Genomic DNA, 16,896 nt, shown 5'->3' on the forward strand with positions numbered 1-16,896 from the left:
CATGTTTGGTTTAGTTAGACTCTACGATCTTTAGGGCAGGGACTGTCTCTTAATCTTTGCCTGTGCAGTGCCCAGCACAATGAGGTCCCAATCTCAGCTGGGCTCTTTAAACATTAATTATGAATTTCCCGCAGTGGTGAATTTAAGCCAGCCCTTCAACGTTATTTTAATTCATTTTTTCATATTTAACTTTTCTTTGTTTTCTTTAATTATAATTTAAGGCCACAAAACCCACTGTAGAGTTCAAAATCTTTACTGGAGCAGGTGGGCCAGTCCTATAACACAGTGAGAGGAGGCAGAGGCATCTGACACATTGGTCCAGTTAATGAAGAGTCATTGCACACAAATATTGCCCCTTTCAATCTTGTAACTGTTGGTATCAATGTATTAAGCTACATAAGTAAACCTTTCTATTAAAAGTAACACACACCAGAGTTTCTTACACAGGGGAATGTTTTACTTATTTTAACTTATGAAAAAAAATCCATTTTCCCCACAAAACTTGAGACCAATTATTTGCCAGGTTTCAGGCAACCAATAAACCCTCAAAAAAATAAAGACTAAGTTTTCAAGACTGTAAATCCTGAAGATCACAGATCCCCTATACACTCCTGCAGTTTACTGCTCATCTAGGTGGAAAAATCCCACATTCATGGGGATGATGCATGCACTCCTAATGCTGCTGAGCAGCATACAACGAACGACTGATATACAGTTAGGTCTTTAATTTCTTTCTGAAATAAGACTCTGGGCACCAACACAAATTGTTTTTGGAATGTCTGATAGCTCCTTCAGGAAATGGAGAAAAAGATGCTCTGCATAAGAACCAAAGAGAGCTCTCTAGGTCAACCAAAAATACTTGGTAGTAAATGCTATTAATTTATTTGCAGAAAATGCTCCACTGCTTTTGGAGCCAAAATAGCTGTAAGCTCTCCCCTCTGACCAGAGCTGATGTATACAACAGCAAACGTAAAGGAGGCTTGGAACTATTTTAAGTCGAAGTTGCAGAAACCACCTGTAACTTGCATCCCAAGCAAGGGGGGGGGGGGGGGGGACTCACAGGGAAGGGTTGCAGACCAAACATCTCAAACAGATTACTAAGAGAAAGTAGAAAGCCTACAAGGCATGGAAGAAGGGATGGATTAGCAAGGAAAGCTACCTCCTGGAAGTCTGGAAGTGTAGGAATAAAGTGGGAACTGCCAAAAGCCAAGCAGAGCTGGATCTTGCAAAGGAAATTAAAACCAATTATAAAAGGTTCTTTAGCCATATAAATAAAAAGAAAAACAACAAAAGAAGGGGGAATCCAGCATAAAGATTAAAGATAATCTAGGTATGGCCCAACACCTAAATGAATACTTTGCCTCAGTTTTCAATAAAGCTAATGGGGATCTTGGGGGGAGCCGCCAGGTGGCTAATGGCCACAAGGAAATGGAAGTAGAAATTACCACATATGAGGTGGAAGCCAAACTCAGACTGCTTAATGGGACCAAATTGGGAGGCCGGGATAATCTCCATCCAAGAATATTAAAGGAACTGGCACATGAAATTGAAAGCCCAGTTGCAAAGATTTTTAACAAATCCATAAACTCAGGATTCATACCTTATGACTAGGTAATTGCAACTATTGTACCTATATTTAAGAAAGGGGGGAAGTGATCTGGGGAAATACAAGCCCAGTAGTTTGACCTCAGTTGTAAGCAGAATGTTAGGACAAATTCTGAAAGACAGTGTAATTAAAGACAGAGATAAATGGTAATTTGTATAAAATACAACATGGTTTTACAAAAGGTAATAATAAAATAATAATATATGGAGATATACCTATCTCATAGAACTGGAAGTGACCCTGAAAGGTCATCAAGTCCAGCCCCCTGCCTTCACTAGCAGGACCAAGTACTGATTTTGCCCCAGATCCCTAAGTGGCCTCCTCAAGGATTGAACTCACGACCCTGGGTTTAAGCAGGCCAATGCTCAAACCACTGAGCTATCCCTCCCCTGCAGATTGTGCTAGACCCAACCTGATCTCTTTCTTTGACATAGGACTTTTAATCTAGACAAAGAAAAAGCAGTAGATCTAAGCTAACTGGATTTCAGTAAAGCATTTGATACAGTTCCATGTGGGTAATTCTTAGTTAAATTGGTGAAGATGAGGATTAATACAAGAATCAAAAGGTGGGTAAGAAACTGGTTAAAGGGGAAACTACAACAGGTCATACTGAAAAGTGAACTATCGGGCTGGAGAGAGAGTACAAGTGGAACATCTCAAGGATCAATCTTGGGACCAACCTTATTTATCATTTTCATTAATGACCTTGACACAAAAAGTGGAAGTGTACTAATAAATTTGGCAGATGACACAAAGTTGGAGGACCGGAATATCATACAAGATTTGGACAACTTTGAAGCTGAAGGAATAGAAATGGGATGAAATTTAATAGTGGAGGATGCAAGATCATGCATTTAGGGATTAATAACAGGAGTTTTTGCTAAAAGCTGAGGACTTATCAGTTGCAAGTGACAGAGCAGGAGAAAGACCTGGATGGACTGGTTAATCACAGGCTGACTATGAACCACCAATGTGATGCAGCCATGAAAAAGGCTAACACAATCCTAGGATGCATCAGGTGAGACAGGGAAGTGTCATTGCCATTATACAAGGCACTGGTGAGACCTCATCTGGAAAACTGTGTGCAATTCTGGTCTCCTATGTATAAGAAAGATGAATTCAAACTGGAACAGGTGCAGAGAAGGGCTACTAAGATGATCAGAGGAAAATAAAACCAACTTTATAAGAGGAGACTTAAGGAGGAAGGCAGAAGGAGATATAATTGCTATCAGAGGGATAACTTAACTCCTCTCTCTCCCTGGTGCTTAAGGCCCAATGATGGCACAAAAACAAAAACAAAGGGATATACACTGCCCATCAACAAGTTTAGGCTTGAAACCAAGGTTTCTAACCATCAGAGGAGTGAAGTTCTGGAACAGCCTTCCAAGAAGAGTAGTGAGGGCAAAAACCTAACCTCTTTCAAGACTGAGGTTGATAAATTTATGTAGAGGATGGTACAATGAGGTAGCCTACAATGGCATATGGACCATCTGCGACTGTTATTAACAAATACCTTCAGTAGCCAGAGATGGACACTAGATGGGGAAGGCTCAGAGTTATTACAAAGAATTCTTTCCCAGGAGGTTGGTTGGTGGGTCTCACCCACATGCTCAGGGTCTACCTGATCACCATATTTGGGGTTGAGAAGGAATCTCCTCTCCCCCCCCCCAGGTCAAATTGGCAGTAACCCTGAGGGTTTTTTCACCTTCCTCTGTAGTGTGGGGCACAGGTCACTGGATGATTTGAGTAAGCGATGGATTCTCTGTAACTTGAAGTTTTTAAATCAAGATTTGAGGACTTCAGCCAGAGGTTATGGCCCTATTGCAGGTGTGGATGGATGAGGATCTGTGGCCTGTGATGTGCAGGAAATCAGACTAGATGATCATAATGGTCCCTTCTGGCCTTAAAGACTATGAGCAAAGGGAGAGAAGGAGGAAGAGCTCGGTCTTCACATCCACAGAGGACGTTACCCAACATTGGGCTGGCCAAGCACACCTCACAAAATGCAGCTGGATTAAGAAGCTTTCAATTAATTTAAAATCACTATTTTATTAGTGATGCCTACAGAATAACAATACAAATGACAGGGTGTTTTTTTATTTGCTCTAAATTTGTTCTGTTCCAGAACTTCTAAAGTTAATGTAAACCAGCTTCATAAGTGTCTGCTATGTTGGGGTATAGCTTCATGGTTTCACTCCCATGAATGCCAGTGAAACTAGAAGAGTGAGATATTTCCTGTCTGTACAGAACGCACTGGAGATGAAAGCAGAATCCACAAGCACTATCCTATCAACAATCAACACTGGCCTAAGCATAACCTGATGCCTAATAAATATATTCCATTGTAACTATTTTTGTTTTCACTGCAACTTTTAACCCAACTGATCACCAAGTGTCAAGCCCAGGCCAGCATTCACGATTTCTGTTCTATACCAAAGAGAAATATCTCCCATGGCTGTTGTGTCTTAGCCTTTCTCCTTGATTGTAACTAATCTGGTTCCAGTTTGTAGTACTGGTCTTTTCATAACAGTTAGTAACCAATAAAGTAACCAATGTTTCATTCTCCATGTACCAATGACAGCTACCTTGCTGTAGAGGGGAGGTTACACTCTACCCGTCAGTTTCAGAATATGCAGCTGATTCAGTAAGAAGTAGATGTCAGTAGAGCATTCAGAGCCTGCCTGAGATAACCAATGTGGGGGGGAAAGGGAAGTGGGCGAGATATACCGTGATTTGCTTTTCTTTCAAGCAGTGTTTTGCTCTCATTGATTTGCACAACAGCTCCTGCTACCTTTACCTGAATTTCATCACATTTGATGAGCTTTTCCACCTCTTCCTGATTTAAGAGGATGAACTCTTCATGCTGAACCACCTCTGGGAAGTGTTTCTGGCTGAAGACCTCTGCTGCCTGCATTAGATCAACGCAGTTGTGTGTCTCAGCAAAATCTCGGATGCCCAAACAGTTTGATGGATCCAGCTGGCTTTCCAAGAACTCACAACAAGCCTGCTTCACACCTATGGAAATGAGATGAGTGAGTGAGCTCATGCACTTCTGCTATCCAATCACTGCTCTGGAAAGTAATTTAGAAAACCAAGCTCTAGTCTATATTGAAATGTAAACCCCAAAGCCTTGCTTAGAGGTAAGCACACACAAAGGGGCATATAGGCAAACATTTCTTCAGGGGCCAGGAAAAAAATAAAGCAACAGACTGTATGTTTAGGCCACTGACTATTTATACATATTAAAAATAACTTGACAGATATAGGAGAGACTCAAAAGGAAGCCTTACACCGCTATAAGACCAGAAAGTGGGAGATGTCCTGGGACACTTATTTGTTTTATCACCATATCTCCATGAGGTTCAAACTTTCTTATCAGTGAGAACAGACTACACGCAGCAGCACATTTGACAAACAGCTATTATGCAATTTCAAGACAAAAAGACTTGGGTCTGGAAACAGCCCAGCAGCCTTCTGCATTCTGCAATCTTTCCTTTACTTACAAAGACATTCCAGAGCTCTAAACAGCATCAACTGCATGGTTAATTGGTTTGCAATTACCTTTCAGCTGAAGCAGACATGCTGCTGGGAGCAATTCCTGGACATTTTCTACTGTCACATGAACCGTTTCTGTATACACAAAGTCCAGCAGGATTTCCATAGTAGAGGCTGTCAACCCTTGGATATCCACATATGGTTTATCTTTTTCTGAAAGCTACAAATTAAAAGTAAGGGAGATAATGGTTTATTTTCCAGAGGTCAGACCAAAAACCCAATGATGGCTCTTAAAAGTTGTCCTTTCAGAGTACTCTGCCTTTTTAGTGCATGTAAAAAAGGAAAAGATCAAAATGAAGGAATTCCCTTGGCGAATTCAGCATGTGTGCGTGCACACACACACACACACACACACACGTGTGTAGAGGAGACAGTATTTCTTGTGTGTAGAACAGGGGTCAGCAACCTTTCAGAAGTGGTGTGCCCAGTCTTCATTTATTCACTCTAATTTAAGGTTTCATGTGCCAGTAATACATTTTAACGTTTCTAGAAGGTCTCTTTCTATAAGTCTATAATATATAACTAAACTATTGTTGTATGTAAAGTAAATAAGGTTTTTAAAATGTTTAAGCAGCTTATTTAAAAATAAATTAAAATGCAGAGCCCCCCACATCGGTGGCCAGGACCAGAGCAGTGTGAGTGCCACTGAAAATCAGCTTGCGTGCCGCCTTCGGTACACGTGCCATAGGTTGCCTACCCCTGGTGTAGAAGGATGCCTCAGGAAAACTGTATTTTGGAAGAAGCCAGATGAGATTTGACACAACAGAAGCTTAATGGGTGGTATTTAACTTAAGATGAATGGCAGACTCACTATCACCACCTTGTATAGGCACAGACTCCGTGGGTGCTCCAGGGCTCAAGCACCCATGGACAAAAATAGGGCAGTGCTCAGCACCCACTATCCACAGTGGTTTCACCCTGGTGCTGGCCACCTGATCAACTATTTGGTGAGCACTCGGGGGAGGGGGCAGAGAGGAGGGACCGGTGAGTGGGCAGGCGGGGGGGGGCGCTTTGGGGGCAGAGAGGAGGGAGCAGCGAGCAGGCAAGGGGCCTTAGGGGAGGGGCAGAAAGAGGTGGAGTGAGGGCAGTGCCTTGGGAGAAGAGGCCAAGCGAGAGTGGGGCCTTGGGGTGGAGCACCCACCGGGAAAAATAAAAGTCAGCATCTGTGTCATTTGATATGCAGAAGTGAGGAGGGAAGGAGAGTTCCCCCGCCAACTCTTCACCTTGGACTGGCTGCCTGACACATTATGGGTTGTGTGGAGCAGCCATCTCACACCTGTCTTTATAATCACACCACAAAAAATTCTATTAAGCCAGAGTTAAGATTGAAGGGACAAATCAGTAATTTAAGGATAAAAATCCTTACAAGAACTTCGTCGTTCTATTAAAAAGCCAGGAATTTCAGAGCCAAGGTTAAATTTACATGAAAAATATGAAAATAGAGAAATGCACAGTTAAGGTACCCAATCAATCTTAACTCTGGCCCACTTTGCAATGCCAACCTTCCATCTTCCTTTTGTTATTTTGTAAGATGTGCTATTTTGGATCAAATACTTTTTCTAAGGGCTTTAAAGGATTCATCAAATATAGACATATTAAATTCCAAGAAGCCACAGTACTTATATATGTGCAGATGAAATACACCTTTATCCCAATATAACGCTGTCCTCAGGATCCAAAAAAAAAATCTTACCACGTTATAGGTGAAACCACGTTATATTGAACTTGCTTTGATCCGCCAGAGCGCGCAGCCCTCCGCCCCCCGCCCCCCCCCCCCCCCCCCCCGGGGCACTGCTTTACCGCATTATATCCGAATTCGTGTTATATCGGGGTAGAGGTGTGCTGAAATTGTGCTTCACAGACATCAGTTTATAATTGGTTTCAGGTCTCTATTGTAAACCTGCTGACTCTGTTTCTAATGACTCTTGGATAATTGGCTAGCATACAGAACCACAAAGCCTGCTCCTGCAAGCTGTTGAGGATCTCCTGTCAGTATGCACAGGCCTTTAATGAGGTCTTCAGGATGTGACTTATGAAGTAGATTTTTTTCCCCCTGAAGCCTGTATATGGCTAAAGGTGGCAGGGTCAGCACTAGACGAGTATGATTCAGAGAAAAGCACTTGAGCTTCTCTTGTAAAAGATGAGATTAAATGGTTACGGATAAGGATTCAATGAGGAAGGATTGTTGCTTGGCCATGGAACTGCCAGAGTTGAAGAAGAAAATAATAATCCAGTAGTGGAGGAAATCAGTGCAGTCCTGGGCCTTCCTATGAAGGTGCAGGCAACACAGGAGTGGAGGAAACAGACTGAGCCAGTGCCGTGGGTTACTGGGATGCACTTTACAATAGAAGAGGGGAACAGGAGTCAAACGTGATGGAGAAAGCAGAATGAGGGTGCAAAAGAAAGTGGGTAAGAAGAGTGTAAGAAGACAATAGCCTGAGGATTGCAGAGAAGTGGGATGTAGAAGGTGAGTGGACCATATACAATGAGACTCAGTGGCAATCTGAGAGAGAGGATTCATAAAACTTAAGGCCAGATGGAATCACTAAAATAATTTACTCTGACCTCCTGCAGAGGCCAGGCCAGAGAATTTCACCCAGTGATTCCCACATCATAGAATATCAGGGTTGGAAGGGACCTCAGGAAGTCATCTAGTCCAATCCCCCACTCAAAGCAGGACCAACACCAACTAAATCATCCCAGCCAAGGCTTAGTGAGCCAGGCCTTAAAAACCTCTAAGGAGGGAGATTCCACCACCTCCCTAGGTAACCCATTCCAGTGCTTCACCAGCCTCCTAGTGAAATAGTGTTTCCTAATATCCAACCTAGACCTCCCCCACTGCAACTTGAGACCACTGCTCCTTCCTCTGTCATCTGCCACCACTGAGAACAACCTAGCTCCGTCCCCTTCAGGTAGTTGAAGGCTGCTATCAAATCCCCCCTCACTCTTCTCTTCTGCAGACTAAATAACCCCAGTTCCCTCAGCCTCTCCTCGTAAGTCATGTGCCCCAGCACCCTAATCATTTTTGTTGCCCTCCGCTGAACTCTCTCCAATTTGTCCACATCCCTTCTGTAGTGGGGGGACCAAAACTGGGCACAATACTCCAGGCGTGGCCTCATCAGTGCCCAATAGAAGGGAATAATCACTTCCCTCAATCTGCTGGCAATGCTCCTACTAATACAGCCCAATATGCCGTTGGTCTTCTTGGCAACAAGGGCACACTGCTGACTCATATCCAGCTTCTCGTCCACTGTAATTCGCAGGTCCTTCTGTGCAGAACTGCTGCTTAGCCATTCGGTCCCCAGCCTGTAGCGGTGCATGGGATTCTTCCTTCCTAAGTGCAGGACTTCAAGCTCATAACTTCTGGTGAGTTACAGCATGTCTTTTAGAAACAGACATCCGTTCCTGATTTAGAGACTCCAAGAGATGGAGAATCCAGCATGTCCCTAGGTAAGTTAGCTACACTATTAAAAATGTTTTCAGATAATGAGTCCCCATTTAGTTACTTTTTGAGATCTGTCAAATGGATTATAAGTTAGCCAACTAACATCTTACTGTGCATTTTTTTCCAATAATGCTTTTACTTTCTGCCTTATCAATTGTCTGCACTGCATAACTGCTAATTTACTACTATCAAATCACTATCATCAACTTTCTCTTTTTCCATTTGATAAAATTGCTGCTTTCACGTCCCTTCTTTACCAGGACAGATTTTTCTGACTGAAGCCGCCTTTGGATACAGAGAAATCAAGAAGGAACAGTTTTTTAGTGAAAACAAAATCAGATGAGTGGCCATTTTGGTAAGTGAGCAAGCTATATCATGGTTTAAAATCATAAGACAGGAGGACAAGAAGTCAAGTGTGTGTAGGGGGGAGGGTATCAATGTGGAGATTGAGGTCATCAAGGATGAGGATGGGAAACTGAGAAGAGTGGAAGAGGGAAAGCCAAACATGAAAATCTGAAGATGGTGCTGAGGGAGTGTTGGGGCAGCAGGAGACAGCTGTTTGGATAGAGAAGAGAGAGTATAGTTGGAGGGAATATTGCTCAAAAAAAAAAAAAAAAAACCCAGCCATTCCCCTTCTGCTCCTGAGGAGAGTGCAGGAATGGTGCTGCACTTGGGCCAACGCTTTGGAGAATCAAAGCACACACCCTTCTCCCCAGAGAGCTAGACAGAGTTGTCAACCACGCAAAAGGCCAATTTTTAGTCTTGTTGGGGGCTGAGGAACAGAATAAGGACTGAAGGATGTCCCTGAAGAGCCCCACCCAAAGCTCATGAAAAGGAGGAAGGAGTGACTCTCCCATCTTGTGACCTCGCTGTCCCCAAGCGCTATACTTTCCCTATACCTCTCCAACTTCTGTAAACATCCTGAAATATGCAGGAAGTAAATATCTTAGCAGGTCTGCTGAGGATGGTATAGGTACAGGAAGCAAAGGAGGAGACAGGATCTGAAGGGGGACTAGGGATGCCAGGAAAGTGACCCAAGGGGCAAAGTCTGCTCCCCGCACTCATTTTCCTGGGCTTCACACAGTGCATACAGGTGTCCTGAGGAACAAAGAACCCATCCCTGCTCAGCTACCTCCTCTGCCTTCTGGGCTGGCACGTGAAGCTCCTATTTAAATTCTTAGCTTTTTACATACCTAAGTTTTGGATCTGGACATCAACTTTTAAACTAGATGAGACCAGAAAATTAAGCATGCACGCTCTCTGTCTCATCTTTTCTTGAAACTAAGTGCCAAAACACACAAACATTTCAGATTCTGAATAGTTCCTGTATTTAGAATAGTTAGGAAACACCCTTGGTCCAATCCACTTTAAATCTGATAGAAAAATTCTTCCTTGGCCCCAAACCAAATCTACCAATTTTGAAGCCTCTGCTTGTGGACTAGAAAGTAGGGCAGTTGGGGAAAGCTGGGCTCTGAGATACTCACTAGCAACTTTAATCATGAGAAGGTAGCAACAGCTAGTATTTCATAACACACTGGCAGTAAAAAAAACCTGATGAGGTTCAACAAGGACAAGTGCAGAGTCCTGCACATAGGACGGAAGAATCCCATGCACTGCTACAGACTAGGGACCGAATGGCTAGGTAGCAGTTCTGCAGAAAAGGACCTAGGGGTCACAGTGGACGAGAAGCTGGATATGAGTCAACAGTGTGCTCTTGTTGCCAAGAAGGCTAACGGCATTTTGTGCTGTATAAGTAGGGGCATTGCCAGCAGATCGAGGAACGTGATCGTTCCCCTTTATTCGACATTGGTGAGGCCTCATCTGGAATACTGTGTCCAGTTTTGGGCCCCACACTACAAGAAGGATGTGGAAAAATTGGAAAGAGTCCAGCGGAGGGCAACAAAAATGATTAGGGGTCTGGAGCACATGACTTATGAGGAGAGGCTAAGGGAACTGGGATTGTTTAGTCTCCAGAAGAGAAGAATGAGGGGGGATTTGACAGCAGCCTTCAATTACCTGAAGGGGGGTTCCAAAGAGGATGGAGCTCAGCTGTTCTCAGTGGTGGCAGATGACAGAACAAAGAGCAATGGTCTCAAGTTGCAGTGGAGGAGGTCCAGGTTGGATATCAGGAAAAACTATTTCACTAGGAGGGTGGTGAAACACTGGAATGCGTTACCTAGGGAGGTGGTGGAGTCTCCTTCCTTGGAGGTTTTTAAGGCCCAGCTTGACAAAGCCCTGGCTGGGCTGATTTAGCTGGGAATTGGTCCTGCTTTGAGCAGGGGGTTGGACTAGATGACCTCTTGAGGTCCCTTCCAACTCTGATATTCTATGATTCTATGAGTAATTCAATGCCCAGATATCAAGAACAGCACCTACAATCTGCATGAACTATACCGCCTGTCTATGTGGTTATCAGGTGGGATTTTTATTCAAGGACATCCAAACTCTGCTTCATTTTGGCTCTTTCAATACCACAAAAACATTTAGCTTGCTTGTAAATGACCTTCCATAAGAGAGATTATAAGCCACTGCATCACCGCGATTCCTTCTGCCTCAATGCCCTGTTGAATGAAGACCCTTAAGACATTCAGTGTGAGAAGCTGACCTTGCTTTATAAATCTGTATATTTTGGAATCATTTATTTCTTGAGAATGTTCTGCCTTAGCCTCCATTCACCAGCCCAAGCAGCAAACAGTGCTATGAAATCAGAGTGCATGCATCTAGGATGAAAGTCTCATCTCCATTAATTAATCTATAGGTAGTTTGAAATTAGACTGGGTATCTGAGGGGACCTTACCATCATTTTTCCATTATCACCATTTAAAATGACCAAGAACGAACCTAATAATATTGAACACATTATACTGAACACATACTGGATTCAGTTATTGTCTACACACAAGAGCACTGCAAATGATATTCAGACAATTGCTAAGAGAATGGAATGAGATTTGGTAAGTTTCTCTTTAGTATAAATGTAGTGCTGTTAAATGACCTAATGTAGCTCTTATCTTGGAAATATTTAAGATCATTTACCTCATATTTACTATCAAGTGCATTCGCTTAATTCTGCTCATCCAGCACCAATTAGGGTGACAAGGGACCAAGATTAGAATTTTTACTATCCTAATTCAGGCAATAAACCAAAAACCCCTGCTTTCCTGAATGCATTAGGAAGGTCTAGGAAAGCACATCTCAATATGGTTTAGTGCTACCGGGTATTAGAAAAGGTTCACGGAGTTATAAGCCTTTAGCAACATCAATGGTTTGCGCCTAGGATACCTAAAAGATCACTTAAAGCTCCTAGACTAGGACTGCAGGCAGCTCCATTTCTCAGGCACAATGCTGCTCTCCCCCAGGGGTACTGCTCATCCTGTACAGGAGACAGAGCTTTCTTAAGGCAAGCCCAAGATCATCGAACCACAAGCATCACCGCCTTCTGCTCTGACTGCAAGGCTTTCTTCCACCTTGCCTTTGCTGATATAGACACACAGGACACATTAAATGATTAAAAAAACCCAAACAAAAAACTAGAATTTCATCTTGGAGAGAAAAAAGAAACATGACAAATGCTAGTCCTGTGGCTTAATGCACTATTGGAAAGTGCTCATACTACAGTGATGATGCCCATATAAAAATCTGAACAGATTCAAAAGTAATTTATTTTCAAAATGAGAAGGATGTTTCTATGTGTTGTTTATACCAGACAAAACAGTTTCTAGAGAGGACTTTTGCTAATCATTGAAACCATCCGGGCTTTTCAGGATCGGAGCCAGTGATCAGCTCTTAGAGCATCCTTGGATGTTGCAATAGACTCCTCAGAGACAGAAGTCCCAGTGCAAAACCAGGAAGTAGAGGTACATACATGCTGAAACTGCCCCTCAGTTTTCACAATGAGGAACAACTCTGAAGTTAAAACTGAAGGGTTGTTTTAGCTTCCCCACTCCACTCAGCACAGAGACAGCGAAAAAGTGCTGTCAACAGCCAGGGATTCAACAGTTGATCAGTGGCTTCTCCTCCTCCTGTAAAGCAGAAAGGGAGAAAAATTAACATAAAAACAGGTATTTAAAATGTTTAAAGTAAATATTAAAGTCAGGGAGAAGAAGGAAACTAGACAGAAGCATGGCCTGTGATTCTAAATTTGGATATTAGAGACAAAGGTGGGTGAGCTAGTATCTTTTATTGGACCAAATTCTGTCGGTGAAAGGAAATAAGCTTTCAAGCTTACACAGAGCTCTTCTTCGGTCTGGAAAAGGTACTCAGAGTGCCACAGCTTAAGACAAAATGGAACATATTGTTAAGGAAAGGAGTTAACATGTTACAAGAGACCATTCAAGGTGAAGTGAACAGTTAACACCTCGCAGTGGTAGGACAAAAGAAGGTTAGTGGATTACAGATTGGATTTAAAGCTCATTACAACGTCTTTATTGAGTTCATGATTTTTACTATCTAACAAAATTATGAATGTAAGCTCCCAGGCTCATCTTTTGAAGATGTTGTGCAGGTTTCTTCTGAGAGGTCAGGTATGGAATGATCATTTTGTGAAGTGTCCACCCATGAGTAATATGGTGTTTTTGTATTCTCATTTTTCTGTGGCCAGGTCTACACTACAAATTTATATTGGTATAACTATGAAAAATCCACACACCATGAGCAACGTAGTTATACTGACTTAACCCCTGATGTAGGCAGCGCTATGTCGGCAGGAGAGTTTCTCCCATCAACATAGCTTCCACCTTGCAGAGGTGGATTAACTACACCGATGGGAGCAGCTCTCCTGTCAGCATAGAAATGTCTCCACTTAACTGCTACAGCGGCGCAACTGCACCGGTGCAGCATTTTAAGTGTAGACCTGCCCTGTAAGAGTTCATTTGAGAGTGATTGTTTCATTTCACCCACATAGTTATTGGGGTATTTAGGATATGTCTTCACAGTAATTAGACACTTGCAGCTGGCCAGTACCAGCTGACTTGGGCTCGTGGGCCTCAGGCTAAGGTGCTGTTTTACTACAGTGTAGATGGTCCAGCATGGGTTTCAGCCTTACAAGGTTCTAGAGGCCGGGCTCCAGCCTAAACATTTACACTGCAATTAAACAGCCCCTTAGCCCAAGGCCCATGAGCTCAAATCAGCTGGCACAGGCCAGCCGTGGGTTTTTAACTGCAGTGTAGACATACCCTTAATATGCTGGATGAGGTATACCACATGTTGTGATAGGCATGTGTAGGACCCATGGATCTTGAAAGGTGTGTTGTGGGGGTCATGGAGAAATGGTTTCAGCCTAGTTCCTAATGCACACTAATCACTGCTGCCATTGGCCCTTATTGGCAGTCTCAGCAGAGGTCCCAAGGACGGACTGTGCTACTGCTAGGTGTGCTTCCTCGGAAAAGGGCTAAATTTCACTGAGAGGGAGTTAGTGGCTGGTGTATGCGGAAGTTTGTATTGCTTGCTGCCCATGTTGTGACTACTGTTGGATAGAGAGCTTCAATCTCCAGAAAAGCGAATCCTGCATATTTACCAGCAATAAGTTCACTCCAGTTTTTTTTAAAATCACATATTCATCTACACAAACACTGCATAAAAGCCAGCTAAGGTTGCTGAAGAACAACAAGGCAAAATTGAAAATTGTGAAAATGAGGAAACATAAGGTAAAGGCATATATCTATTTACATCTTTTGCTAAGATCTGGGGAGAAATGGTATCTCCAGAAAGGGCTACAGGCATTGTAGGGAGACAGAATCTCAGTTTGCTTCAGCATGTTCTCTCCATACCAACTCGGAGGCTACTAGAAAGGCTTCTCTTCTCTGATAAGAAGAGACAACAGAAATGTATCTTTTACAAACTCAGTTCCACAATCCCTTACTGCCCCCTTCATGTTTTTTTTTCTATTTGCTACAGCATTAAGTTTGAATCAAAGCCACAGACAGCACCTCCTATTTAACAACCTGAACCAAACAGTGAACTGCAGCTCAGCCAAACATTATTGCCTTTCCGCATTTTGCAAAGAAAGAATGTGCAATTAGTGTAAATCATTATCAAATATTATGAAGAAGAGCCTGGTCCAGTGGATAGGGCACTAGACCTGGAGCTCAGGGCTATGGTTCTGCCACTGACCTGTTGTATGACCTTGAACCAATTCCCTCTCTTGTCTGTACCTCTCCCCTCCCAACCATTTCTCAGTCTTATCTATGACAGGCTGTAAGCTCTTAGGGACAAGAACTGTCTCTGGCTGCACTCGGGACAAGAGGGCCTAAGAGCCACCCATGGCAGTGCACCGGGGAATGCTCTCAGCAAAAGCTTTGAGCCCTCAGGAGTTTGACAAAAACCCTACACAGCCATCCTGGGGCTCGGCACGAGAGCGCGCTGGTCAAGACACCTGCCAGCGCTGGGCGCAGCGAGCTGCTCCCACCCTACCTCGCTAGTGAACATGGCGCAGAAGTAGTCGCTGCAGGCCGCCAGCACAATGCGGTGAGCGGCGAAGTCTTTCTGCTCCACGCGCAGAGTCACGTCGCAGAGCGTACTGCTCTTCCGCAGGGCGTTCATGGCGTTCAGGATGGACTTGGCGTGGGAGTTGGTCATGATGTCCTTGGGGGCCATGGCGGCGCGGGAGGGGCGCAGCTCCCGGGCGCCTGGCCGGGGCTTACCCAGCACTGGGGGCGCCCGGGAGAGTCACGGCGGCCCCCGGGCCGGGCGGCGCGGCTGAGGGGACCCCTGCGCGCGGACGCTGGAGCGGGGCCCGATCCCGCTAGACGGAACAGCTGCGGGGAGCCACAGGAGGGGGGGCGGCAGCAGCGCACCCGAAGCTGCTCGGCAGGGCCCGGCCGCCTCCGCCGCGCCAACCGCCAGCTCTAAGCTCCGCCCCGCGGCACCACCAGGCGCACGCTGGTGACGTGACCCCGCGCAGACCGCGCCCTTCGTTACCCAGCAACGGAACCCTCTCCTGTTGCCCAGCAACAGACCCTGTACTCGAGCCCTGGAGGCTGTGTGCGCCCGCCCACCTCCCAGGATTTCCAATAAGGCCTCTGCTCCGCACCGCGTTGCGTGGGATCGTTCGGACCCGGGAGCAAGAGCCTTGCAAGAGCTGTGGGGCGTGCGTGGGGGTAAAATGACCCCGCTCTGCACACTGGCCAATCCACGGGAAGGAGCACGTTTGTAGCAGGAAACCAGCTTACTTTGTAAGCTGCGGGTCACTGCGTGGGGCCCGAACCCCACTATGCTGTCAGCTGCAGTGTTACTACATGGGATGCAAATCCTTTTACGCTGTACACTGCACTGATACCCCATGCATGGTGCAATTACGCTATAAGGTGTAGCGTTATCCTATGCAATGCAATCGTGTCACACACTGTGCAGGCCATTACATTATATACTGCAATGTTACCCTGTACAAATCATGTTACATTGTAAGCTGAAGTATTACCCCCATGTGGTGCAAACACTGTCAACTGTAGTGTTACCTAGGGTTACCATATTTCAGCAAGCAAAAAAGAGGATGGGAGGAGCCCCGCCCTAGCCCCGCCCCTGTCCTGCCTAGCCCCGCCCCTGCCCCACCCACTTCCCGCCCCCCTCAGAACCCCCAACCCTCCCCCCGCTCCTTGTCCCCTGACTGCCCCCTCCTGGGACCCCTGCCCCTAACTGCCCCCCCAAGACTTCACCCCCTACCTAAGCCTCCGTGCCTCTTGTCCCCTGACTGCCCCCTCCTGAGATCCTCCCCCCATCCTAACTGGCCACCTAGGACCCTACCTGTACCCTGATTGCCCCAACCCTTATCCACACCCCCACCCCCAGACAGACCCCTGGGACTCCCACGCCCCATCCAACCACTCCCCACCCCCTGACAGCCCCCCCCAGAACTCCCGACCCATCTAAATCCCTCTGCTCCCTGTCCCCTGACTGCTCCGATCCCTCTCCCCACTCCTGCCCCCTGACAGCCCCCCCCCCAGAACTCCCAATCCCCCCCCCGCTCCTTGTCCCCTGACTGCCCCCTCCTGGGACCCCTGCTCCTAACTGCCCTCCAGAACCCCACCCCCTATCTAAGCCTCCCTGTCCCTTATCCCCTAACTGCCCCCTCCTAAGACCCCCCCCAAACTGCCCCCTAGGACCCTACCCCCTACCTGTACCCTGACTGCCCAAAACCTTATCCACACACCTCCCAGAAAGCCCCCCTCGAACTCCCGACCCCCCCCCGTCTCTTGACTGCCCTCTCCAGAACCTCCCTGCCCCTTCTCCGACCCCCTGGCTCCCTTGTCGTTGGCCTTCGGTTCGCCTAAGGTCTCTCTGGGAGCTTGCTGAG

The 16,896-nt window shown here is 45.5% G+C and overlaps 1 protein-coding gene across 10 annotated transcripts in view; it reads right to left on the reverse strand.

Moving 5' to 3' along the window:
• Positions 1-15,483, reverse strand: part of KLHL12 (kelch like family member 12) — a 116,907-nt gene extending 101,424 nt beyond the window's left edge. For 8 of the 10 annotated variants that reach the window (XR_006177177.2, XR_010600546.1, XM_065592419.1 and 5 more), the window contains exons 1-3: positions 15,018-15,482; positions 5,168-5,321; positions 4,404-4,621 (exon numbers count right to left, since the gene is read on the reverse strand). Coding sequence is in view for 8 of the 10 variants with exons in the window: in XM_065592419.1 (XP_065448491.1) it covers positions 4,404-4,621; positions 5,168-5,321; positions 15,018-15,200 (555 nt within the window). In the remaining 2 variants the exon portion in view is untranslated. Of the gene's footprint in view, positions 1-4,403; positions 4,622-5,167; positions 5,322-12,471; positions 12,629-15,017 lie in introns of all 10 variants that reach the window. The other 2 variants (XM_042861864.2, XM_065592416.1) reach the window with 2 other exon arrangements.
• Between the last annotated feature and the right edge of the window lie 1,413 nt (positions 15,484-16,896).

The sequence above is a fragment of the Chrysemys picta genome, chromosome 4 (genome assembly GCF_011386835.1).
Source record: "Chrysemys picta bellii isolate R12L10 chromosome 4, ASM1138683v2, whole genome shotgun sequence".
NCBI lineage: Eukaryota > Metazoa > Chordata > Testudines > Emydidae > Chrysemys > Chrysemys picta.